This window comes from Hyla sarda, chromosome 2, assembly GCF_029499605.1.
Source record: "Hyla sarda isolate aHylSar1 chromosome 2, aHylSar1.hap1, whole genome shotgun sequence".
Classification (NCBI taxonomy): Eukaryota; Metazoa; Chordata; class Amphibia; order Anura; family Hylidae; genus Hyla; species Hyla sarda.
In genome coordinates this window covers 30,793,341-30,818,830 of record NC_079190.1, presented here as the reverse complement: position 1 = coordinate 30,818,830, position 25,490 = coordinate 30,793,341, and the positions used below count along the sequence as shown (strand labels likewise).

Below are 25,490 nucleotides of genomic sequence, written 5' to 3'. Positions count from 1 at the left end.
GATCCCTCAAACTCAAGTCCTCAATTATGTTAATTTATGGATTCTTAAATCTATGGATAAAGCAGCACGAAATAATTTATGGGCAGAATGCCCAAGGCCATATTTACCCTTTAATGCTGCTATGACACCTGATATATATCGAATCCTTGTCAGATACCTTCTTAAAACGGGTAAAAACCCTAAAAAATTTTTGGATAGATCCTTTTGTGTATGTGAGGATAAATTTCTTGATATTTTGGGCCCGATTACAAAAATTTTGGATCTAGCAGAATTATCCATCTCTACTGGCACTCCAGTGGATGTTGACAAACTCAAAGGATGGACTCAGCGTGCTATGTGCCTATTTGGCAACGCCAATGCAGCACTTTGTGCAGAGAGGCGTTGCACCATTTTAATGAAAATGGATTCACATTTAACCCATCTAGCCTCTTATAAATCTCCATCACCCACTGATGGCTTTTTGCTTGGAGAGGACTTTATAAAAGATATTTCAAAACAAGGCTAAACCGCAATTAAAAAATTATTTTAGCAAGGCCGGGCGAGGAAGGGCCCGCTTTCCCGGCCGCAACAATAATTACAGATTACCTCAACGAGGCCCAACACAACCATCTGACAATTCCTCTACTTTCCCTATCCCATCCACAGGGCCAGATTAAGACTGCCTGGAAGACGGAGCACTTCATTATGATGGTCCTTAAAGGGGTACTCCACCTGGTCCTTAAAGGGGTACTCCACCCCTAGACATCTTATCCCCTATCCAAAGCATAGGGGATAAGATGTCTAGGAGTGGAGTACCCCTTTAAGTCCCCAACCTTCAACACTCCTGGTCCTTCTCCACTATTCCCCTTTTCTGCACCCCCTACCCCCCCCCCCCCCTCAGTCCCCTTCACACTCCTCTGCCCCCTTTACCAAACCCACACTTACCTTACCTCACCACCCACCCCACCCCCAAAACAACCTAACTTCAGCCCCCCATGCCCTCCTGGTCCTTCTCCACTACACTTTTCTCCACCAACCCCACCCCCAGTTCTCCCACATTAGGTTGTAGTTCCCCCACAGTAGGTTGCAGTTCCCCCGCATTAGGTTGTAGTCCTCCCACATTACGTTGGCAGTGTCCCCCACAGACATACAGCCTTCAGTTATATACAGTGTATGGCTGGAGACTGTATGTCTGTTTACTGCCCCACTTCAGTGCTCCGGCCACCGCTCCTCTGGTCCGGGGTCATGATCTACTGCAATGGCCTAGGGGCCATAGCAGTAGGTCCCGGGACCGGAGGAGCGGTGGTCGGAGCACTGAAGATGATGTGCAGGTAACTTACCATGCGTGCATCCTCGTTGCTCCGCTCGTATGGGCGCACGCACGGGACATCAGTGATGTCCCTGCGTGCGCTACCTCCCTGCGTTTTTAAAGTTATTGCGGGGCCACAAAAAGGTAACCGGGACATCCTTGTGTACCGAAAAGACACAAGGGATGTCCTGCTGAATGTGAGGGGGGAGGGGATTACAGTATTTATCTGCATATAACACACACCCTCATTTTCACAGTAAAATTTGAGGGGGAAAAAATAAATGTAAAATAAATGACTATAGCTCTGAACTATATGCCTCATCATCCCCCCAACTTTGATTCCCCTTGATCCTCAGTCCCCCCCCCTCCTTCCTCCCCCTTTTATCAGCCCCTGTGCCATATTTAACCCCCCCGTCTCCTTTCCCATGTTTTCCCCTGCTCATCATTCTCCCCCCCCCCCCGCTCATCATTCTCCCCCCCTGCTCATCATTCCCCCCCTGCTCAAAATTAACCCCCCTGCTCATCATTAACCCCCCCTGCTAGTCATTACCCCCCCTGCTCATCATTAACCCCCCCGCTCATCATTAACCCCCCCTGCTCATCATAACCCCCCCTGCTCATCATAACCCCCCCTGCTCATCATTAACCCCCCCTGCTCATCATTAACCCCCCCTGCTCATCATAACCCCCCTGCTCATCATAACCCCCCCTGCTCATCTTAACCCCCCCCTGCTCATCATTAACCCCCCCTGCTCATCATTAACCCCCCCTGCTCATCATAACCCCCCCTGCTCATCTTAACCCCCCCCCCCCCCCCCGTCATCATTCCCCCCCTGCCAATCATTCCCCCCATCATTGCTCCCCACCTCTTCCTCCTTTTTCTATTTTTCATATTTCCTTACCTGGCCGCGCTCGGCAGGCTCAGGTGATGCGTCGGGTCTTGTGGGATGTGACGAGTGACGTATCCTGCGGCTCCTCTGCACAGCGTCATATATTCGCGAATATTCGCATATTCGTTATATTCTCGTTTTATTTTCGCATATGCGAATATTCGTGTATGCGAAAATTAACATATGTGAATATTAGCATATACAAGATTATCATATGCGAACATTCGCATATGCTAATTTTCGCATATGCGAATTTCCGCACGCCAGTCTCACACAGTAGTATTACAGCCTTCTTTACACCACACAAGCTGGAAGCAGAGAGGGGTAATCACTGTGATGTGTACTTTGAAAAAAAAAAAAAAAAAAAAAAAACGAATATTCGTAATTACGAATATATAGCGCTATATTCGCGAAATTCGCGAATTCGCGAATATGCAATATTCGCGAATAATATTCGAATTGCGAATATTCGTGAGCAACACTACTGTTAATGCAGTCTCCTATATGCTGGGAAGTCTCTCCAACGTATAGGAGACCGGAAGGACACTTGATAAGGTAAACCACAATTTTCGATTGACATGTAAAATACCCTCTGATCGGAATGGATCTCCCTGTATGGGGGTGTGTAATTTGATCACCCCGAATAATGATGTTAGTACATTGAGAACAGCTTAAACAAGGGAATGTTCCACATTTTTTAGTACTCAATAGTGCTTGACGTGTCTTCTTATTAGAGCCTAAATCAGCCCTCACTAAATTATCTCTTAAATTGGGCAGACCTTTATTACAGATTAACGGTAAATCCTGAAATTCCGCAACCTGTGGACATACTTGTCCCAAAATAAACCAATGACGACGAACAATGTCATCCACTTTATAACTCAAGGGATGATACATTCTGACAAAGGGTATACGAGATTTCTTCTCACTCAGACTTCTTGTCTGGAGGGGTGTTTTAAGAAACCGTTCTGGGTAACCCCGAGTATTTCTTAGACTGCTGAGACACAATTAGCTCCTAGCAGGCTATAACTACCCCTCCCCCTTACTACAATAAATACTTAAATAATAACTGACACAACAACAATTTAACTTTTCCGTGGGTGGGGATCGGCCACAGCTTTATTTATAAAATTACTTATATAAATAACAATTTAACTGTAACAAAGACACCGATTGGCTTCTTACCAACCCGAGAGGTGCTGCCACACCGTCCTGTGTGGAGGTCTACCCCGGGTTGACCCCGCTTTCACCGTCTTCTTACCGCCAAGCTGTGACTTACAATAAACAAAGATACAAAAAGGGAGGGAGGGAGGGCAAAACTCCGGGTCCTGGGCAGATTGAGGGGGGAAGGGAGGCACCACAGCTATAAATACCCAGGGGAGGGCCTCTGAAAGCCCGGGAAACTATTAAACCCCTGATTGGTGCACTCCTTCCCCCCCCACCCATGGGACATACCACTGTAGCCATTTGCAAGTTTTACAGGCGGGGGAGGGGGCTAAAAACCTTGCCTGTATATTTCTTAACCTCTTACTGCTCACCAGTCAGGGGGCAAGCTAGTTATGCACAGCTTGCCCCTCCAGACTGCTGAGACACAATTAGCTCCTAGAAGGCTATAACTACCCCTCCCCCTTACTACAATAAATACTTAAATAATAACTGACACAACAACAATTTAACTTTTCCGTGGGTGGGGATCGGCCACAGCTTTATTTATAAAATTACTTATATAAATAACAATTTAACTGTAACAAAGACACCGATTGGCTTCTTACCAACCCGAGAGGTGCTGCCACACCGTCCTGTGTGGAGGTCTACCCCGGGTTGACCCCGCTTTCACCGTCTTCTTACCGCCACGGAGGAGACCAGTTAGCCCTACACTGGGCTCCGACCCCCACCCAAGAGATAGTGGATAGCCAACACCTGGGGCCACCTCCAGCCCCCCAGCACACCCAACACATTTCCTCTCCAGGAAATCCGCTCAGCGCTTTTCCTCTCCAGGAAATCCGCTCAACACTTTTCCTCTCCAGGAAATCCGCTCAACACTTTTCCTCTCCAGGAAATCCGCTCAACACTTTTCCTCTCCAGGAAATCCGCTCAACACTTTTCCTCTCCAGGAAATCCGGGTACCTGCCACCAGGACCAATTTTTTAAATTTATTTATTTATTTATTTATTTATTTATTTTATTTTTTTTTTTTTTATTTTTTTTTTTTTTTTTATAACCCGTGTGAACTCATCTCTCAGACTCGCCCATACACCGAAGGGTGCTGCAGCACTCGCACCACCTCGAAAGCCGCTCTCAAAACAAAAACACACCTGGGAAACATCAAACTGGGCGAATATAGCAACACAACATGCAGATCGCCCGCGGCCGTCGTGCAGCGCTACCCTCTCCGGAAACCCAGCCACCTCCGCCGGCCCCGATACAAAAAGAGAGCAAATCCAGAACTCACAAAACAGTAATTCGCGGACCCTCATGGAGCACGAGCTGCGTGTCACGGATCGCCTAAACAGTCTCGGACCGACGGGCCTTTATTAGTTTTATTTTTCATTTTATTTTTTTAAACTTTTACCATGAAACGCACAAAATAGGCACCCAAAAACACAGACACCCAAGTCCCATGGAAGGAGACGAGGAGAAAGAAAAAGTGCCCCATCCACATAGCCCTGAAAAAAGCTAGCGCAAAAACTCGGATCAGAAAAACAACGCAAAAGCGACAACCAAAAAACCTGCAGCCGCCACTAAGCGACCCAAAAACAGATAGGAAAAACCGGTCGCCGACAGCAAGGCCACCCACTCGCGGGCCCAGCCCCTATGTATACACCACCCGCAAAGCAGAAAGAAAATCACCCCCTGCCATGTGCCGTGCAGCACAGCGGGAAAGCCACCCAACATTTTATTTATTTATTTTTTTAGATTATTTATTATTTTTATTTTATTTTTATTTTTAGCTGATTCACATGAACAGGTGAAGATCCCACATCACATACTCAGAATGTTATTTGGATACACTGAGAACACTGCCCAAATCTCGAACCTCCTTGGAGAGGTGACACAGCAGATAACTTCCGTTATCACATCCTATTAAAACGAAACAGGAAATCAAACATTAGCCTCGTAAGGTCACTGCAAAGGGCATTCCAGGTACCGAAACCAATATTTATTTATTACTTTTTTTTTTTTTTTTTTTTTTTTAATGTTTTTATCCCCTGTCCACAGACCCTTTAGAACCTCCGGGACCCCCCACGACTGTAGATAGACATCCCGGCCTCCACACCAACACCAACCACTCGCAAGTACCGTACCGTGAGTGCGACCAAGTCGCAGGAGCCACCAAAGCGGACCACAAATTACACCACTCTCCCCGATGACCCACGGGCCGGCCACACAAGCAACCCTCCGGAACTACAGCCAGAGAAAACAGGACAAAGCGTCAACACCCAATACCGACCCAGGGAGCATAGCCCTGAAAGAAATTGTAACTCCAAACAGCGAAGCACTAGATGCAACAGACAGAGCACAGGAAGAAAAACACGCCCCGTGATCACTCAAATCACACACTAGAAAAGAAGAAAAGCATCACAAAATTAGCGCGCAACCAAGCGCAGGGGACTTGCAACCCACACAGTAACGTTACAAGCCTAGAACATGAGCTGCCGAAGCAAGCACCCAAAGTCCCACAACCAACACCAAGGGAGAAGCACAAACAAAACCCCAAGCATGGCAGAAACCCACTGACTACCAAGACCCAGGGGTAAACCACCCCACAGCACCACTGGAAAACCAAACACCACACCAACAACCGACCAAACCAGCCACATCCGAGAACAAAGCGAGCTCCCCGTGCAGGGAACTGAAAGCAGGCCAGGCCACCGCATGACCCTTGAAAAAACCCCAACCAACCGAAATGTCAGCCCAAAGCGTACCAGGGGCACATATGCGGGGGGCCCAAATACCAGACACCCTCGGCGGCCAAAGACAACCTGCAGGAAACAACTCCGCCCAGAACCATATTCCATGCGGAACTTACAGTAAACCAGCAAGGACCGGAACAGGGGCACCTAGCGAGCCCCGAGGAAACCAAAGCAGAGAAAACGCAACCACTCCCCGTCCACAGGAAAACTGCAGACCAACGCCAACGCGGCATGCGGAAGACCGCAACAAACCACACCCCAACAAGCGTAGAGCACAGGAGTATCCCCCTCCGGAAAACCACCACAAACAAAAGAAACCACGAGGAAAGACAAACTGAGACTCAAAGCGAAACCTACCCACCGCCACATCAGCTAAAGCACCCAGCACGACATACAGGAGTCCCATGCCTACCAAAGATCGGGAGCAAAACAGGAGAAAACATCAGACAATACACTAGGACAAACAGAGCAGCGGAGAGGGACTACAACTAGTGACGGAGAGAAACACCAAACAAAGGGGGAGAAAACCAAAAGAAACAAAACCGTAACTGGGTGCCACCGATTCAAAATAAGGAACAAGCCTCAGGAGCTAAATCCACAAAACCCGGTCATCCAGAGCGTAAGGCCAAAAGACCACTCACCTAAGCGTGCACCGCAGAAATTGATACCACACCAAAGCACCCCGTCAAGAAAAGACGTACCCAACTCACAACCAGAGACCAACATAGACATACACCTATATCCGAGACCCAAACCCAACAAACCCACAGGAACAAAAGGTGGAAACTACCAGAACAGCCATAAGCACACTAACCGGGGAAGGAGAGGGAACCAACCCAGCTAGCCAGTTGAAGACAACTGGCCTGCCAAAGCCCCAAGGGCAGGCACGAAAATAGAGCCCCCCCTGCCCCCCCGCAACAGCACACTCACTAAGTCCAGAAGATGGAGAAGGCACAAAAGCAGGACGAACCACTTTACCACCGCAGGCGTTGAACAAGGCACGCTGGAGACCACCTGGTTGCGGGTACTCTGCCGCCGCCGGGAATGGCGCCGGGAAACCAGCAGCAGAGAACTCAGGAAGAGGGACAGCAGCGGAGAGGGTTTGGGGTGCAGTGGCTGCCTGAACCATGCGCCGTGATCCGAAGTTTACAGCGATACAATTATCGTGTCAAACAGAGTTGCGATATAAACATATATATATATATATATATATATATATATATATATATTTTATTTATTATTATTTTTTATTTTTTTTTATTTTTATTTTTTTATAGGTATGAAAAGCGACCAAAATACGCTATATGGGACTAGTAAAATTTATATATTTAATTTTCAATTCGCGCTTACACGCGGATCAAATGAGGATATATAACTTGATAGTGCGGACATTGACGCACGTGGCAATACCACATGTGCCTGTGTATTGAAATCTACACAGTTCGTCCTTTTTTTTTTTTTTTTTTTTTTTTTTTTATTGTAATTTTTCTTTTATTTTTTTCTTTTTTTATTTTTTATTTTTTATTTTTTTTTTTACTTTTATTAATTCATTATTTATTTTTTAAATTAATTAATTAAGTAAATTTTTATTTATTTATTTATTTATTTATTTATTTATTTTTTTTGCGCATACGCCATTGAAGGAATGCTGCAATCGAAGACATATTTAGATAGTACGGACATGTACGCACGCAGCGATACCATATACATGCTAGATGTAATACAGTTTTTATTTTATTTATTTATTTAATTATTATCAGTTATGTATTTATATTTTAATTCATGTTTTTATGTATGGGGGAAAAAGGGGGGGGGGGAGGAGTGATCCAAACATTTATCATGGCAAGGGTTAAATTTTTTTTTTTTTTTTTTTTTTTTTTTTTTTGTGCGCAATGCTATAGCTCCATAGGGAGCCATAACACTGCACACACAGATCACTTGCCATGTATTAACATGGCAATGATCTGGGTTGTCAGTGATTGATTGCTCAAGCCTGAATTTCAGGCTTGGAGCAATCAATCCACGAGCGGACGCGCAGGAGGCAGGTGAGTGACCCTCCTGCTGCGTTCCAGCTGATCGGGACATCGCGATTTAATCGCGATGGTCCCGATCAGCCCGACTGAGCAGCCGGGACGCCTATACATACATTCAGATGCGGCGATCAACTTTGATCGCCGCATCCAAAAAGGTAATGCCGGACATCTGCCCGATCGGCGATGTCCGGCATTAGCACGGGTCCTGGTTGCTAATAGCAACTGGGACCCAGCGGCTATGATGCGCGCTCGCCTTAGGAGCGCGCATTACAGCTGGGGACACGCAAATGGACGTTAATAAACGTCCATTTGCGCAGGAAAAAAGGGGGGGTTAAGCCAGCAGCAGTCACCCAGGGGCCGCCCCCTCTAGAGACGGAGGGGACAACAGGGGAAGGGGACAAGAAGGAAACCAGAGCATGCTCATAAGGAGCATGCCTGGGGAGAGGGATGAAGGTACAGGCAGGGGAGAGGGCTCGGGGCAGGGAAGAGGGCAAAAGGAGCGGGTGGGACAGGCTGCACAGGGACTACAGGGGAAAGGAGAGCGGGACTGAGGAGAGGTCCGCCAGCCTCCCGAACCCAACACCGGCGCAACAGGAGGGGAGGCCAGCTAGCCACAAGCGAGCATGCCAGCCCTCACCCTCCTGCTCCATCCGGGCCATAAATAAGGGGCAGTAACATACCAACCAGCAGACAAAACTCCGGGTCCTGGGCAGATTGAGGGGGGAAGGGAGGCACCACAGCTATAAATACCCAGGGGAGGGCCTCTGAAAGCCTGGGAAACTATTAAACCCCTGATTGGTGCACTCCTTCCCCCCCCACCCATGGGACATACCACTGTAGCCATTTGCAAGTTTTACAGGCGGGGGAGGGGGCTAAAAACCTTGCCTGTATATTTCTTAACCTCTTACTGCTCACCAGTCAGGGGGCAAGCTAGTTATGCACAGCTTGCCCCTCCAATACTTAGAGGATGTGCACTGCTGAAATGTAATAAACTATTCCTATCTGTCGGTTTACGGGTTTTACATGTCAATCGAAAAATGTGGTTTACCTTATCAAGTGTCCTTCCGGTCTCCTATACGTTGGAGAGACTTCCCAGCATATAGGAGACCACATTAACCGACATAAATCCTCCATTCGTTGTAAGTTCCCCATACCGTATCATTTTAAGAATAAAGGTCATAACATTTCTCAACTACGTTATCAGGTAATTGACCAGGTGTTTCCCCCCGAGACGAGGAGGTGATACAAAAAAATTATTATTAAAAAAGGAAGCCTTCTGGATTCATACCTTAGAAACTAGGGGTTTGAATCGCGAATATGAGATTAACCAGTTGTTATAATTTTTTGTTGTAAAAAAACCTTTTATATAATTAACATAAATTTTTATTTTTATTTTATATCTTTCCATTTTCAGAGACCAACCTGAAGTTCAGATATACCTTTGTTTTCCTGCTGCAAGACAACCACGTGTATTGTTGTTTTTGTTTATTAGATTGTCATGGTTACTAATGACGTATTAATTAGGTACCTCTGACGTGTATATAAGTCCTTTTGTTCAGTTTTGATATGCAGTTGATAAAGGCATAAGCCGAAACGCGTGCTGCGTTGGTGTATATTTGCCGTATGCATAAATAAAAAGACAAGATTTTCTTCATTCATCCACTAGTGCCGGGATTTCTTCATTTTCTATATATTACTTTATCCACGAGCACCCTACAGTGCCGACCACCTCTTTTTCTTGTATCCATCTTTTAAAAGACTTACTCTTACAAGAGGATTGGCTAGTGAAAATAGACTTGAAATATGCCTATCTTTCAGTTCCTATTCACCATTCTTCTCAACCTTATCTTCAGTTTCGTTGGCAAAATCAACTTTGGCAGTTAACAAGCCTTCCATTCAGCCTTTCATCAGCCCATGGTGTTTCACGAAGCTTCTGAAACCAGTGGTAGCAGCTTTATGCGCCAGAGGTGTTTGGTTAATCTTTTACATGGACGACATCTTAATCATGGCGTCTTCCCTTCATCTTATTCATCTCCACACTCAATGGACTCTTTCACATCTTCAAGATTTGGGATTTTTAATCAATCAGGAGAAATCTGTCCTATCTCCATCCAAGGAACTGGAATTTTTAGGTTTCATGGGAAACACCCGCTCAGCCGTCTTAAGTGTTCCTCTCAAAAAACTAAAATTAATACGCAAAGAGATTCGCTCAATTCTCAGGAAAGAATTGATTTCCCTACGATCCATAGCTCGAATTGTTGGTCTTCTCTCGGCTTCCATACAAGCCATCTTCCCTGCTCCCCTCCACTACAGGGCCCTTCAACGACTAAAAACCAAACATTTGAGAGAAGGTTTAACCTATTCTGACGAAATTCGGATTTCGTCAGAGGCCAAAGAGGAACTTCTATGGTGGCTTCATCACATTCAATCCTGGAATGGAAAAACAATTTCTATCCAAAATCAGACTTCTCGATAGAATCCGATGCAAGTCTTATCAGATGGGGAGCTTGTTGCAGTCACCTTTCCACAGGAGGAAAATAGTCTCCTTTAGAATCCAATCTACACATAAATTGCCTGGAACTGTTAGCGGAATTTTTTGCTCTGAAGAGTTTTTATGAAACACTGTTCCCACTGCTGTGTCCTTTTTCGGATGGACAATATTTCAACAGTTCAACACATCAACCGTTTAGGCGGTACAAAATCAAAAATCTTAGCCTATATTACAAAAGATCTATGGCACCTTTGCCTGGAGAAAGACATTCTTCTGAAGGCGGAATATCTTCCGGGCTTACCCAACGAGGTCGCGGATTGGAATTCCCGTTTTCTCACAGATTCCAGCGATTGGAAATTGGATCCTGTTATATTTCAGCAGATAGATTTTCTATAGGGTCCCCTATGTTGTTACGCCGAGCGCTCCGGGTCCCCGCTCCTCCCCGGAGCGCTCGCAGCGTTCTCTCATTCGCAGCGCCCCGGTCAGACCTGCTGACCGGGTGCGCTGCGATATTACTCCCAGCCGGGATGCGATTCGCGATGCGGGATACGCCCGCTCGTGATGCGCATCTCGGCTCCCGTACCTGACCCGTTCCCCGTCTGTGTTGTCCCGGCGCGCGCGGCCCCGCTCCTTAGGGCGCGCGCGTGACGGGTCTCTGCCATTTAAAGGGCCGCTGCGCCACTGATTGGCGCAGCAGGCCTAATCAGTATTCTCACCTGTGCACTCCCTACTTATACCTCACTTCCCCTGCACTCCCTCGCCGGATCTTGTTGCCATTGCTGCCGTTGCCCCTGACTACGATCCTTGCTGCCTGCCCTGACCTTCTGCTACGTCCGACCTTGCTCTTGTCTACTCCCTTGTACCGCGCCTATCTTCAGCAGTCAGAGAGGTTGAGCCGTTGCTGGTGGATACGACCTGGTTGCTACCGCCGCTGCAAGACCATCCCGCTTTGCGGCGGGCTCTGGTGAATACCAGTAGCAACTTAGAACCGGTCCACCAACACGGTCCACGGTGGCACAGAGGATCCACCTCCAGCCAGCCGAATCGTGACAGTAGATCTGGCCATGGATCCCGCTGAAGTCCCACTGCCAGTTGTCGCCGACCTCACCACGGTGGTCGCCCAGCAGTCGCAACAGATAGCGCAACAAGGTCACCAGCTGTCTCAACTGACCGTGATGCTACAGCAGCTATTACCACAGCTCCAGCAACAATCTCCTCCGCCAGCTCCTGCACCTCCTCCGCAGCGAGTGGCCGCTTCCGGCTTACGATTATCCTTGCCGGATAAATTTGATGGGGACTCTAAGTTTTGCCGTGGCTTTCTTTCGCAATGTTCCCTGCACTTGGAGATGATGTCGGACCAGTTTCCAACTGAAAGGTCTAAGGTGGCTTTCGTAGTCAGCCTTCTGTCTGGGAAAGCTCTGTCATGGGCCACACCGCTCTGGGACCGCAATGACCCTGTCACTGCCTCTGTACACTCCTTCTTCACGGAGATCCGAAGTGTCTTTGAGGAACCTGCCCGAGCCTCTTCTGCTGAGACTGCCCTGCTGAACTTGGTCCAGGGTAATTCTTCTGTTGGCGAGTACGCCATCCAATTCCGTACTCTTGCCTCCGAATTATCCTGGAATAATGAGGCCCTCTGCGCGACCTTTAAAAAAGGCCTATCCAGCAACATTAAAGATGTGCTGGCCGCACGAGAAATTCCTGCTAACCTGCACGAACTTATTCATCTTGCCACCCGCATTGACATGCGTTTTTCCGAAAGGCGTCAGGAGCTCCGCCAGGATATGGACTTTGTTCGCACGAGGCGGTTTCTCTCCCCGGCTCCTCTCTCCTCTGGTCCTCTGCAATCCGTTCCTGTGCCTCCCGCCGTGGAGGCTATGCAAGTTGACCGGTCTCGCTTGACACCTCAAGAGAGGACACGACGCCGCATGGAGAACCTATGCCTGTACTGTGCCGGTACCGAACACTTCTTGAAAGATTGTCCTATTGTCCCGCCTGGAAAGACGTATGCTGACTCCGCACAAAGATGAGACAGTTCTTGATGTCTACTCTGCTTCTCCACGCCTTACTGTGCCTGTGCGGATATCTTCCTCTACCTTCTCCTTCTCTGCTATGGCCTTCTTGGATTCCGGATCTGCAGGAAATTTTATTTTGGCCTCTCTCATCAACAGGTTCAACATCCCGGTGACCAGTCTCGCCAGACCCCTCTACATCAATTCTGTTAACAATGAAAGATTGGACTGTACCGTGCGTTACCGCACGGAACCTCTCCTAATGTGCATCGGACCTCATCACGAAAAAGTAGAATTTTTGGTCCTCTCCAACTGCACTTCTGAAATTCTTCTTGGATTACCGTGGCTTCAACGCCATTCCCCAACCCTTGATTGGTCCACAGGAGAAATCAAGAACTGGGGTACTTCTTGTCACAAGGACTGTCTTAAATCGGTTCCCAGTACTCCTTGCCGTGACCCTGTGGTTCCCCCTGTATCCGGTCTTCCTAAGGCTTATATGGACTATTCTGAAGTTTTTTGCAAAAAGCAAGCTGAGACTTTGCCTCCTCACAGGCCTTATGACTGTCCTATTGACCTCCTCCCGGGTACTACCCCACCCCGGGGCAGAATCTATCCTCTGTCTGCTCCAGAGACTCTTGCCATGTCGGAGTACATCCAGGAGAATTTAAAAAAGGGGTTTATCCGCAAGTCCTCCTCTCCTGCCGGAGCTGGATTTTTTTTTGTGTCCAAAAAAGATGGCTCCCTACGTCCTTGTATTGATTACCGCGGACTTAATAAAATCATGGTAAAAAAACGCTACCCCTTACCTCTTATCTCGGAACTCTTTGATCGCTTACAAGGTGTCCACATCTTTACCAAACTGGAGTTAAGAGGTGCTTATAATCTCATCCGCATCAGGGAGGGGGACGAATGGAAGACCGCATTTAACACCAGAGATGGACACTTTGAGTATCTGGTCATGCCCTTTGGCCTATGCAACACCCCTGCCGTCTTCCAAGACTTTGTTAATGAAATTTTTCGTGATCTCCTATATTCCTGTGTTGTGGTTTATCTGGACGATATTCTGATTTTTTCTGCCAACTTAGAAGAACACCGCCAGCATGTCCGCATGGTTCTTCAGAGACTTCGTGACAATCAACTTTATGCCAAAATGGAGAAATGTCTCTTTGAATGTCAATCTCTTCCTTTCCTAGGATACTTGGTCTCTGGCCAGGGACTACAAATGGACCCAGATAAACTCTCTGCCGTCTTAGATTGGCCACGCCCCTCCGGACTCCGTGGTATCCAACGTTTTTTGGGGTTCGCCAATTATTACAGACAGTTTATTCCACACTTTTCCACTATTGTGGCTCCTATCGTGGCTTTAACCAAAAAAAATGCCAATCCCAAGTCCTGGTCCCCCCAAGCGGAAGACGCATTTAAACATCTCAAGTCTGCCTTTTCTTCCGCTCCCGTGCTCTCCAGACCTGACCCATCTAAACCCTTCCTATTGGAGGTAGATGCCTCCTCAGTGGGAGCTGGAGCTGTCCTTCTACAAAAAAATTCTTCCGGGCATGCTGTTACTTGTGGTTTTTTTTCTAGGACCTTCTCTCCGGCGGAGAGGAACTACTCCATCGGGGATCGAGAACTACTGGCCATTAAATTGGCGCTTGAGGAATGGAGGCACCTGCTGGAGGGATCAAAATTTCCAGTTATCATATACACTGATCACAAGAATCTCTCCTATCTCCAGTCTGCCCAACGACTGAACCCTCGCCAGGCTAGGTGGTCATTGTTCTTTGCCCGTTTTAACTTTGAAATCCATTTTCGCCCTGCTGACAAGAACATTAGGGCCGATGCCCTCTCTCGTTCTTCTGATGCCTCTGAAGTAGAGGTCTCTCCGCAACACATCATTCCTCCGAACTGTCTGATCTCCACTTCTCCAGCTTCCATCAGGCAAACTCCTCCAGGGAAGACCTTCGTTTCTCCACGCCAGCGTCTCGGGATTCTCAAATGGGGACACTCCTCCCACCTCGCAGGCCATGTGGGCATCAAAAAATCCTTGCAACTCATCTCTCGATTTTATTGGTGGCCGACTCTGGAGACTGATGTTATTGATTTCGTGCGGGCCTGTACTGTCTGTGCCCGGGATAAGACTCCTCGCCAGAAGCCTGCTGGTCTCCTTCATCCTCTGCCTGTTCCTGAACAGCCTTGGTCACAGATTGGTATGGACTTTATTACGGACTTGCCCTCATCCCGTGGCAACACAGTTGTTTGGGTGGTCGTTGATCGATTTTCCAAGATGGCACATTTTATTCCTCTTCCTGGTCTTCCTTCAGCGCCTCAGTTGGCAAAGCAATTTTTTGTACACATTTTTCGCCTTCACGGTTTGCCCACGCATATCGTCTCAGATAGAGGCGTCCAATTCGTGTCTAAATTCTGGAGGGCCCTCTGTAAACAGCTCAAGATCAAATTAAACTTCTCTTCTTCTTATCATCCCCAATCCAATGGGCAAGTAGAAAGAGTTAATCAGGTCCTGGGTGACTATTTACGGCATTTTGTTTCCTCCCGCCAGGATGACTGGGCAGATCTTCTACCATGGGCCGAATTCTCATACAACTTCAGAGTCTCCGAATCTTCTGCTAAATCCCCATTTTTCGTGGTGTACGGCCGTCACCCTCTTCCTCCCCTCCCTACTCCCTTGCCCTCTGGTTTGCTGTGGATGAAGTGACTCGTGATCTTTTCACCATATGGAAAGAGACCCAAAATTCTCTTTTACAGGCTTCATCCCGGATGAAAAGATTTGCTGATAAAAAAAGAAGAACTCCCCCCATTTTTGCTCCCGGAGACAAGGTATGGCTCTCCGCTAAATATGTCCGCTTTCGTGTCCCCAGTTATAAACTGGGACAACGCTATCTTGGTCCTTTCAAAATCAAGTGCCAGATCAACCCTGTCTCTTACAAACTCCTTCTTCCTCCTTCTCTCCGTATTCCCAATGCCTTCCATGTCTCTCTCCTTAAACCACTCATCCTTAACCGCTTCTCTCCCAAAGTTGTTTCTCCCACTCCAGTTTCCGGATCTTCTGACGTCTTTTCTGTGAAGGAGATTCTAGCATCCAAGACGGTCAGAGGTAAAAGATTCTTCTTGGTCGACTGGGAGAATTGCGGCCCTGAGGAGAGATCCTGGGAACCTGAGGACAACATCCTGGACAAAAGTCTTATCCTCAGGTTCTCAGGCTCCAAAAAGAGGGGGAGACCCAAGGGGGGGGTACTGTTACGCCGAGCGCTCCGGGTCCCCGCTCCTCCCCGGAGCGCTCGCAGCGTTCTCTCATTCGCAGCGCCCCGGTCAGACCTGCTGACCGGGTGCGCTGCGATATTACTCCCAGCCGGGATGCGATTCGCGATGCGGGATGCGCCCGCTCGCAATGCGCATTTCGGCTCCCGTACCTGACCCGTTCCCCGTCTGTGTTGTCCCGGCGCGCGCGGCCCCGCTCCTTAGGGCGCGCGCGCGCCGGGTCTCTGCCATTTAAAGGGCCGCTGCGCCACTGATTGGCGCAGCAGGCCTAATCAGTATTCTCACCTGTGCACTCCCTACTTATACCTCACTTCCCCTGCACTCCCTCGCCGGATCTTGTTGCCATTGTGCCAGTGAAAGCGTTTCCTTGTGTGTTCCTAGCCTGTGTTCCAGACCTCCTGCCGTTGCCCCTGACTACGATCCTTGCTGCCTGCCCTGACCTTCTGCTACGTCCGACCTTGCTCTTGTCTACTCCCTTGTACCGCGCCTATCTTCAGCAGTCAGAGAGGTTGAGCCGTTGCTGGTGGATACGACCTGGTTGCTACCGCCGCTGCAAGACCATCCCGCTTTGCGGCGGGCTTTGGTGAATACCAGTAGCAACTTAGAACCGGTCCACCAACACGGTCCACGCCAATCCCTCTCTGGCACAGAGGATCCACCTCCAGCCAGCCGAATCGTGACATATGTCTAGACTTATTCACTTCTCGACTGAACAATCAAATCCATTGTTACTTCAGTTGACGTCCAGATCCGGAATCTTCAGGCGTGGATGCCTTCCGCCAGACCTGGCCCATGGAAACACTTTATGCCTTTCCCCCATTTTCTCTGATATCCAGAGTTCTATTACATGTCCTGATGAACAAATCCACTCTAGTTCCCATCACCTCATGGTGGCCAATGCAAACGTGGTTCCCTCAACTTCTAGGGGTGTTAATCGACATTTCGAGGGTTCTTCCTTCACACCTTCAAATTCTCTTAGATCCTTTAGGGAATCCTTATCCCCTGATCCAATCAAATCTACTTACTCTGATGGCTTGGAAAATTTCAGGTCATCCTTATATGACTCAGAATTTCCTCACTCAACTAAGTGCATCCTATCAGAGGCCGGGGCTCCAGGTACCAAAACGGCTTATAGATCGGCCTGAGGACTTTGGGTTCATTGGTACTCACAAAGGGATTTGGATCCCTTCCGTGCCCCTTTAGTTCATGCCATCAATTTTCTTTCTTTCTCACTTGATTGTGGCAAAGCATACCGTACTATTAATCTTTACTGATCGACTATCTCCTTTGACCATTTACCCACTGATTCCATCCCTGTGGGAAAAAAATCCTCTTATATGTAAACTTTTGAGAGGTATTCGTCTCAAAAGACCTCCTCTCCTCAAATATACCTCTACCTGGGATGTTAATGCCCTTCTAGACCTTTTCTCCTCTTGGGAGGATAATGATTATTTACCTTTAAAACTTCTCTCCTTTAAACTTACCTCTCTTTTATGTCTAATTTCTATTAAGAGAGTCTCTGATGTCAAAGCTCTTGATATCTCTCATCGTCAATACATTCCCAACGGTGTTAAATTCAACATTTTCAGACGTACAAAAACTGATCTATGTTCAGTTTTCTATCCTTCTTTTCCACATAAAGACAAGTTATGTGTGGTACGTTGTTTACAATCGTATGAACAGAAAACTTCCTCCCTTAGATCTCGAACGTCTTCACTCCTAATTTCATACTGCAAACCTCACTTACCAGTCTCATCTCCTACTCTTGCCAGATGGATCAAACAATCCATGTCCTTGGCTGGCATAGATGTATCCATTTTTAATGCACATTCTACTAGGGGAGCTATGTCCACTAAATTATTCCAATCCGGTTGCTCTTTATCTGATATCCTTAACCCCTTAACGCTGTCTGGGCATGCTGGGAGTTGTAGTTTTGCAACATTTGGAGGGTCACAGTTTGGGGACCACTGTTACAGTGGTGCTCAAACGGTAGCCCTCCAGATTTTGCCAAACTACAACTCTCAGCATGCCTGGACTGCCCAGGCATGCTGGGAGTTGTAGTTCTGTAACATCTGTCCCTTCAGATTTAGCAATTTTCATGACATTTTTGAAAATTGCTGCTCTACTTTGAAGCCCTCTAATTTTTTCAAATAGCAAAAATATGTCCATTTTATGATGCCAACATAAAGTGGACATATTGTATTTGTGAATAAAAATAACATTTATTGGGAATATCCATTTTCCTTACAATTAGAGAGCTTCAAAGTTAGAAAAATGCTAAATTTTCACAATTTTCATGAAATTTTGGGATTTTTCACCAAAAAAGGATGCAAGTAACGGAGAAAATTTACCACCAAAATAAAGTAGAATATGTCACGAAAAAACAATTTTATTTTCTAAATTTAGTGGTTTACGTAGGACCACTTATACTTATTCTTACGTTTTTGATTCACGAAAAAACAATCTCAAAATCAGAATATTCGGTAAAAGCGTTTTCGCTTATTTAATTCGTAAAGCAACGGTGGTCAGAATTGCGAAAAAGGGCTCAGTCCTTAAGGGGAAAAAGGGCTGCGTCCTTAAGGGGTTAAGGACTCAGCCCATTTGGGCCTTAAGGACTCAGACAATTTTATTTTTACGTTTTAGTTTTTTCCTCCTCGCCTTCAAAAAATCATAACTGTTTTATATTTTCATCCACAGACTATCACGAGGGCTTGTTTTTTGCGCGACCAGTTGTCCGTTGTAATGCCATCACTCACTTTACCATAAAATGTATGGCACAACCAAAAAAATACTATTTGTGTGGAGAAATTAAAACAAAAAACGCAATTTTGCTAATTTTGGAAGGTTTCGTTTTCACGCCGTACAATTTACAGTTAAAATGACGTGTTCTTTATTCTTTGGGTCAATACGATTAAAATGATACCCATGATAACATACTTTTCTATTACTGTTGCGCTTAAAGAAAATCGCAAACTTTTTAACCAAATTAGTGCGACACCGGCGTGTTCACCTAACACGCTCACAACCTGGACACCGTTCCGGGACCCCCTGCCACTGCAGGGACAGCTTATTGCTTTGTTCGCCGACACGTATTCGGTTCCCCTGGGTCTCTCCTACCTATCCAGCAGTCCGTCTGTTTTACCCAGAAGCATGGGGTTACTATATCAGATGGCTGGATAGATAAGTTTTACTTGGGGATCAGTTTCTTTGAGGGTGATTTAATCTGCCCATTGATGTATCCATATGCGACTATATACCTTGTTGATATGATGATGGGCCCCTCCTTCTAATTTTATAATTTCTTGGTTATTGCTCCAATATTTTTATGCTATATTCTATTTCCCCTGATGAAGTGCGGGGAATAACAATTTGCATCGATTGCCCGCATGGAAACGCGTTGGGAATAAGGACTTAGTAGGACGTGTTTGTGATTAGCGAGCACTGTATTTGAATAGTCAGTGGAGTATGGTATACTCTATTAAATCAATACTCCACTGTGATGACAAGTAGGAGCATATTTATTTATCATATACCATCTGTGTGAACACACGGCTGTATTTACTGCTATATAACAGATATTATTTTTTTGATTTCTACCACTTTTGTGCACTATTATTTGTTTTTTCATCTATTTTTAATCATTTCTAGTAAAAGCTATGTTTTAACAAGGCACCTCTGTCCAAGATTGGACATTAGTTCTTTCCTATTATCTATTGCCGAGAGGTTTAGTGATTATTAGGGGCACATGTATGGCCTGAGACTCCTTACATACATTTAACTATTTTGCGTTTAAGATCCCCCTATTTTGAAGACCTATAACTTTTTCATTTTTCTGTATAAGCGGTGGTATGAGGGCTCATTTCTTATGCAGTGATCTTTACTTTTTATTGCTACCATATTTGCTTATATAAAACTTTCAATACATTTTTTATTACATTTTTTTGGAATAAAATGTTATGAAAAAGCAGCTATTTTGGACTTTTTTTTTTTTTTACGTTCAGGCCGTTCACCGTACAATATCATTAGCATTTTATTTTAATAGTTCAGATATTTATGCACATGGCGATACCAAATATGTATATAAAATATTTTTTTAACACTTTTTGGGGGTGAAATCGGGAACATGGGACGATTTACGTTTTTATTGGGGGAAGGGGGTTTTTCACTTTTTTTTTACTTTATTTTTTTACTTTTACTTTGACACTTTAATAGGGGACTATTTATAGCAATAATTTGATTGCTAATACTGTTCAGTGCAATGTATAGGACATAGCACTGATCAGTGTTATCGGCTATCTTCTGCTCTGGTCTGCGGGAAGGCAGATCAGAGCAGAAGACCCATGGAAGTCAGCGGAGGCAGGTGAGGGGACCTCCATCTGCTGTGCTGGATGATCGGATTGCCGCAGCAGCGCTGCGGGCGATCCTCCATTTTAGTGACCGCGATGCTGCAGATGCCGTGATCTGTATTGATCATGACATCTGTGGGGTTAATGGCGGACATCCGCGGGATCACGGATGTCCGCCATTACCGGCGGGTCCCTGGCTGCGATCAGTAGCCGGGACCTGCCGCGCATGATCCAGGCATCGCTCCGATGCTCGCGGTTATGCGTTAAGTACCACCTCACCAGGACGTACATTTACGTCCGGCATCATTAAGGGGTTAAGGAGGATTGTTAGAGGGAGCGATAGTATTTTATGGAAGGCCACAGAGGAGGATGTTGCAGTAGTCCAAGGGAGAGATGATGATGGTATGTACCAGTAGTTTAGTTGACTGAGAGTTGAGGAAGGAGCGAATTCGAGAAATGTTGTTTAAGTGAAGGCGGCAGAAGGTGGTGACCCCAAGGCAGCAGACTTGTGGAACTGGGGAGCGAGTGGAGCCATTGACTGTGAGTGTTAGATCAGGGGGAGGGGAGCAAGATGCCAGATGGGGGAAAGTTAGGGAATTCAGTTTTCTCCATGTTAAGTTTCAGAAAGCGGGAGGAAAGAAAAGAAGATAGAGATTACAGATACTCTGGGACCCTGAGTAGAAACAAGGTGACTTCTGGACCATTGAGGTAGACTTGAGTGTCATTGGCATAGAAGTGGCACTTGAAGCCATAGGATTCTATGATTTATCCTAGGGTACAAGCATAGAAAGCAAAGAGTAGAGGCCCCAGAACCGGGGGGGGGGGGGGGGGACTCCAACAGTGAGAGTGTGAGGTTGGGAGGTGGTATGTAAGTAGTAGAGACTGAATGTGCAATTGGTGAGGTGTGAAGAGATACAGGAGAGGGCCAAATTTGTGACACCTAAGGATGAGATGTTTTCAAGCCAAGTTTGAAGTAAATGTATCTTAAGTGAAGTTTATTATAAATATACTTACTAATAACCAAGTTCTATTCATCTCCAAACCAATTTAATCATATGTCTTTCTTATTTAGCTACTTGGGTTGGTGGCGCCTATATCAATGGCTCTGCAGAGGTTGTCTACCTTCCTGGACGAGGGTTGGCATGGCTTCAGGCTCCTGTGGGATTTGCCATGGGATTAATAATAGGTAAGAGGAAACAATTCCATCCTTCATATTATGCTCAAAGCTTTTCTTCTTCTTCTTCATTTTGTCTGGAAGAATTGTCAAATTTGAAATAGCTCCTTTTTTCTCGTTGTTGTGTTAAAGAGCATTTTATCCAGAGCATCTTTATAATGTACAGTATACTAATACTGTTCATTTCTAAAAGTCACAAAAGGAATCTAACAAATAAGCAAAAAAATAAATAAAATATATATATATATATATATATATATATATATATAAATACAATGAGTCAAAAAGGAGAGGCTTCTCTCCATGTGCCCTATCAGGCCATATAAATCTTATAAAAGGTCCCCCACCATACCAGACATACCCCACGGACAAGCTTGGTGCTGTTTGTGAAAACCAGCAGACCCCTTTCTCTAATTCTCGAGAAACGTCCCTCTGTGTGATAGCCTATGTGAAATCATTTAAAGGCACTCTACCCCCGAAAAAACAGCTCTAAAGTGTTGGTGTCTAAGTTTCTCCCTTCTCTGCAATCTGCTGTTCACTGCCTGTTAGGGGAATTCTGTCTCTAGTAACATCTTGATCAGGACAAATTACAGGAAGTGGGGCATAGCATATGCTCTCTGCTGGAGAAAGGAGAGAGAGAGAAAGGCTTTGTACCTCCATCTGTTAATGTCCAAAGGTTCTGTACTGTCCATGCAAGATAAATCAAGACTTCCCTCTCATCTCAAGAGAAGCAGTGCTTAGTGTAACTCATTCCTTGCTTTACAGCTGTTGTTAAGTTCCTTTCTGCTCATAGCACCTTGAAGAGCCAGTGCATAAGTAACCCCTTTTCCCTCCACATGTTATCTATAGTAGTATAGTGTACTGTGGAAGTCATCGGCCCTGCGCAGTGCGAGCATGTTCAGTGCACTTTCACCAGCACTGTGTCAATTTATAGCAGAGAGGGGTATTTGACATTGTGCTATGGTGAGCTAAAAAAAAGTTAGGGAGGAAGAAAATATGTGTGCACTGCTTCCAAACAGCTCACCTCTGGTCCCTGCCTCTGAAATGGAAAGAATGAGAAAATAGCAGTTCAGTGGTCTCAATAGCAGCAGTAGAAGCCCAAATGGTTACTCTTAAAAAATTATACAGGTTTTTTTTTTTCAAACTTTATTGTACCAATAAGAACATGTTTACACTTTACCATGTATTAGAATCAGACATGGTTACTATACTAAATTGCTGTTGCTACTTCTAGGTGCCATCTTCTTTGTAACCCCGATGAGATCAAAGAAGTACTTGACCATGATGGACCCTCTTCAGGAAGCCTATGGGAACTCCATGACGTGTCTCCTCTTCATTCCAGCCCTCATTGCAGATGTTTGCTGGTTTGCTGCCATCCTGGCATCTCTAGTTAAGTGTTAAAGGGGTACTCTGCTGCTCAGCGTTTGGAACAAAATGTTCCGAATGCTAAGAGCCGGTGCCGGGAGCTTGTGACATCATAGCCCTGCCCTCTCATGATGTCACGTCCCACCCCCTCAATGTAAGTCTATGGGAGGGGGCGTCACGCCCCCTCCCAGAGACTTGCATTGAGGAGGTGGGACGTGAGGTCATGAGGGGGGTGGGGTTATGACGTCACAAGCTCCCGTGCCGGCTCTAAGCATTCGGAACATTTTGTTCCAAATGCTGAGCAGCGGAGTACCTCTTTAAGCTAAAAATGGAATTGTTAGGGTTTCATGACTTTAGTTTCCATATACTGTACATGAGCCGATGTGTTTGTTAGAAACTTCAACTTTTATAGTTTGAAGGGGTTTTATTATCATAGTTATAGTATATACTGTATATTTTTATCCACAATAAACAGGCCTACTGACTGACTGATCTACTGAGACTAGATGTAGTGATAACAATGACTATTACATTGCTTCCTTTTATGTCATATAGATTTGTTCTTCACTATTACAGCCTCTGCAGTCAGTGTCATAATGGATATTCACAATTACCTGTCAATCCTGATATCAGCTTGTATTGTCATCACATACACATTGTTCGGAGGCCTGTACTCTGTGGCCTACACGGATGTCATACAGCTTGTCTTTATGGTCCTTGGATTGGTAAGTGCCTCCTATTGAATACTTTTTGTCTATAGGGAACAGCATTGTTAGTGGTAACATTGTATTATAAGCAGGAGCAGCACAGTATATCCCATAAGTGAGTCCACCCCTCACATTATATATACAGTATCTCCTATATGTGAGTCCACCCCTCACATTATATATACAGTATATCCCATAAGTGAGTCCACCCCTCACATTATATATACAGTATCTCACATAAGTTAGTCCACCCCTCACATTATATATACAGTATATCCCATAAGTGAGTCCACCCCTCACATTATATATACAGTATATCCCATAAGTGAGTCCACCCCTCACATTATATACAGTATCTCCCATAAGTGAGTCCACCCCTCACATTATATATACAGTATCTCCCATAAGTGATTCCACCCCTCACATTATATATACAGTATCTCCCATAAGTGAGTCCACCCCTCACATTATATACAGTATCTCCCATAAGTGACTCCACCCCTCACATTATATACAGTATCTCCCATACGTGAGTCCACCCCTCACATTATATATACAGTATCTCCCATAAGTGAGTCCACCCCTCACATTATATATACAGTATCTCTCATAAGTGACTCCACCCCTCACATTATATATACAGTATATCCCATAAGTGAGTCCACCCCTCACATTATATATACAGTATCTCCCATAAGTGAGTCCACCCCTCACATTATATATACAGTATCTCCCATAAGTGAGTCCACCCCTCACATTATATATACAGTATATCCCATAAGTGACTCCACCCCTCACATTATATATACAGTATATCCCATAAGGGAGTCCACCCCTCACATTATATATACAGTATATCCCATAAGTGAGTCCACCCCTCACATTATATATACAGTATCTCCCATAAGTGAGTCCACCCCTCACATTATATATACAGTATATCCCATAAGTGAGTCCACCCCTCACATTATATATACAGTATCTCCCATAAGTGAGTCCACCCCTCACATTATATACAGTATCTCCCATAGGTGAGTCCACCCCTTACATTATATACAGTATCTCACATAAGTGAGTCCACCCCTCACATTATATACAGTATCTCCCATAAGTGAGTTCACCCCTCACATTATATATACAGTATCTCCCATAAGTGAGTCCACCACTCACATTATATACAGGATCTCCCATAAGTGAGTCCACCCCTCACATTACATATACAGTATCTCCCATAAGTGAGTCCACCCCTCACATTATATATACAGTATCTCCCATAAGTGAGTCCACCCCTCACATTATATACAGTATCTCCCATAAGTGAGTCCACCCCTTACATTATATACAGTATCTCACATAAGTGAGTCCACCCCTCACATTATATACAGTATCTCCCATAAGTGAGTCCACCCCTCACATTACATATACAGTATCTCCCATAGGTGAGTCCACCCCTCACATTATATACAGTATCTCACATAAGTGAGTCCTCCCCTCACATTACATATAGTATCTTCCATAAGTGAGTCCACCCCTCACATTATATACAGTATCTCCCATAAGTTAGTCCACCCCTCACATTACATATAGTACCTCCCATAGGTGAGTCCATCACTCACATTACATTTTTTCATGTGACAACACTGAAGAAATGACCCCCTGCTACTATGTAAAGTAGTGAGCTGACAGCCTGTATAACAGTGTTTAATGTTGTGTCCCCTCAATATAACTCACAACACACAGCCATAAATGTCTAAACCTTGGCAAAAAAAAGTGAGTACACCCCTAAAGGGAAATGTCCAAATTGGACCCAATTAGTGTAACAAAGTCTCAGGTGTAATTGGGAAGCAGATGTCTTAAATTGGGTGTTATAGCTCTCACCCTTTCTAATACTGGCCACTGCAAGTTTAACATGGCATTTCAGGGGAAATAACTTTCTTAGGATCAGAAAAGACAAGACCCTGAAACTTAGCTGCAGCACGGTGGGCAAGACCATAGAG

At 45.5% G+C, this 25,490-nt stretch overlaps 1 protein-coding gene across 1 annotated transcript in view; it reads left to right on the top strand.

Moving 5' to 3' along the window:
- The window catches only part of LOC130357599 (high-affinity choline transporter 1-like), a 76,535-nt gene that overhangs the window by 18,998 nt on the left and 32,047 nt on the right, over positions 1-25,490 (top strand). The window contains exons 2-4 of the mRNA XM_056560318.1: positions 21,320-21,433; positions 22,656-22,817; positions 23,363-23,511. Coding sequence (XP_056416293.1) covers positions 21,320-21,433; positions 22,656-22,817; positions 23,363-23,511 — 425 coding nt within the window. The remainder of the gene's footprint in view (positions 1-21,319; positions 21,434-22,655; positions 22,818-23,362; positions 23,512-25,490) is intronic.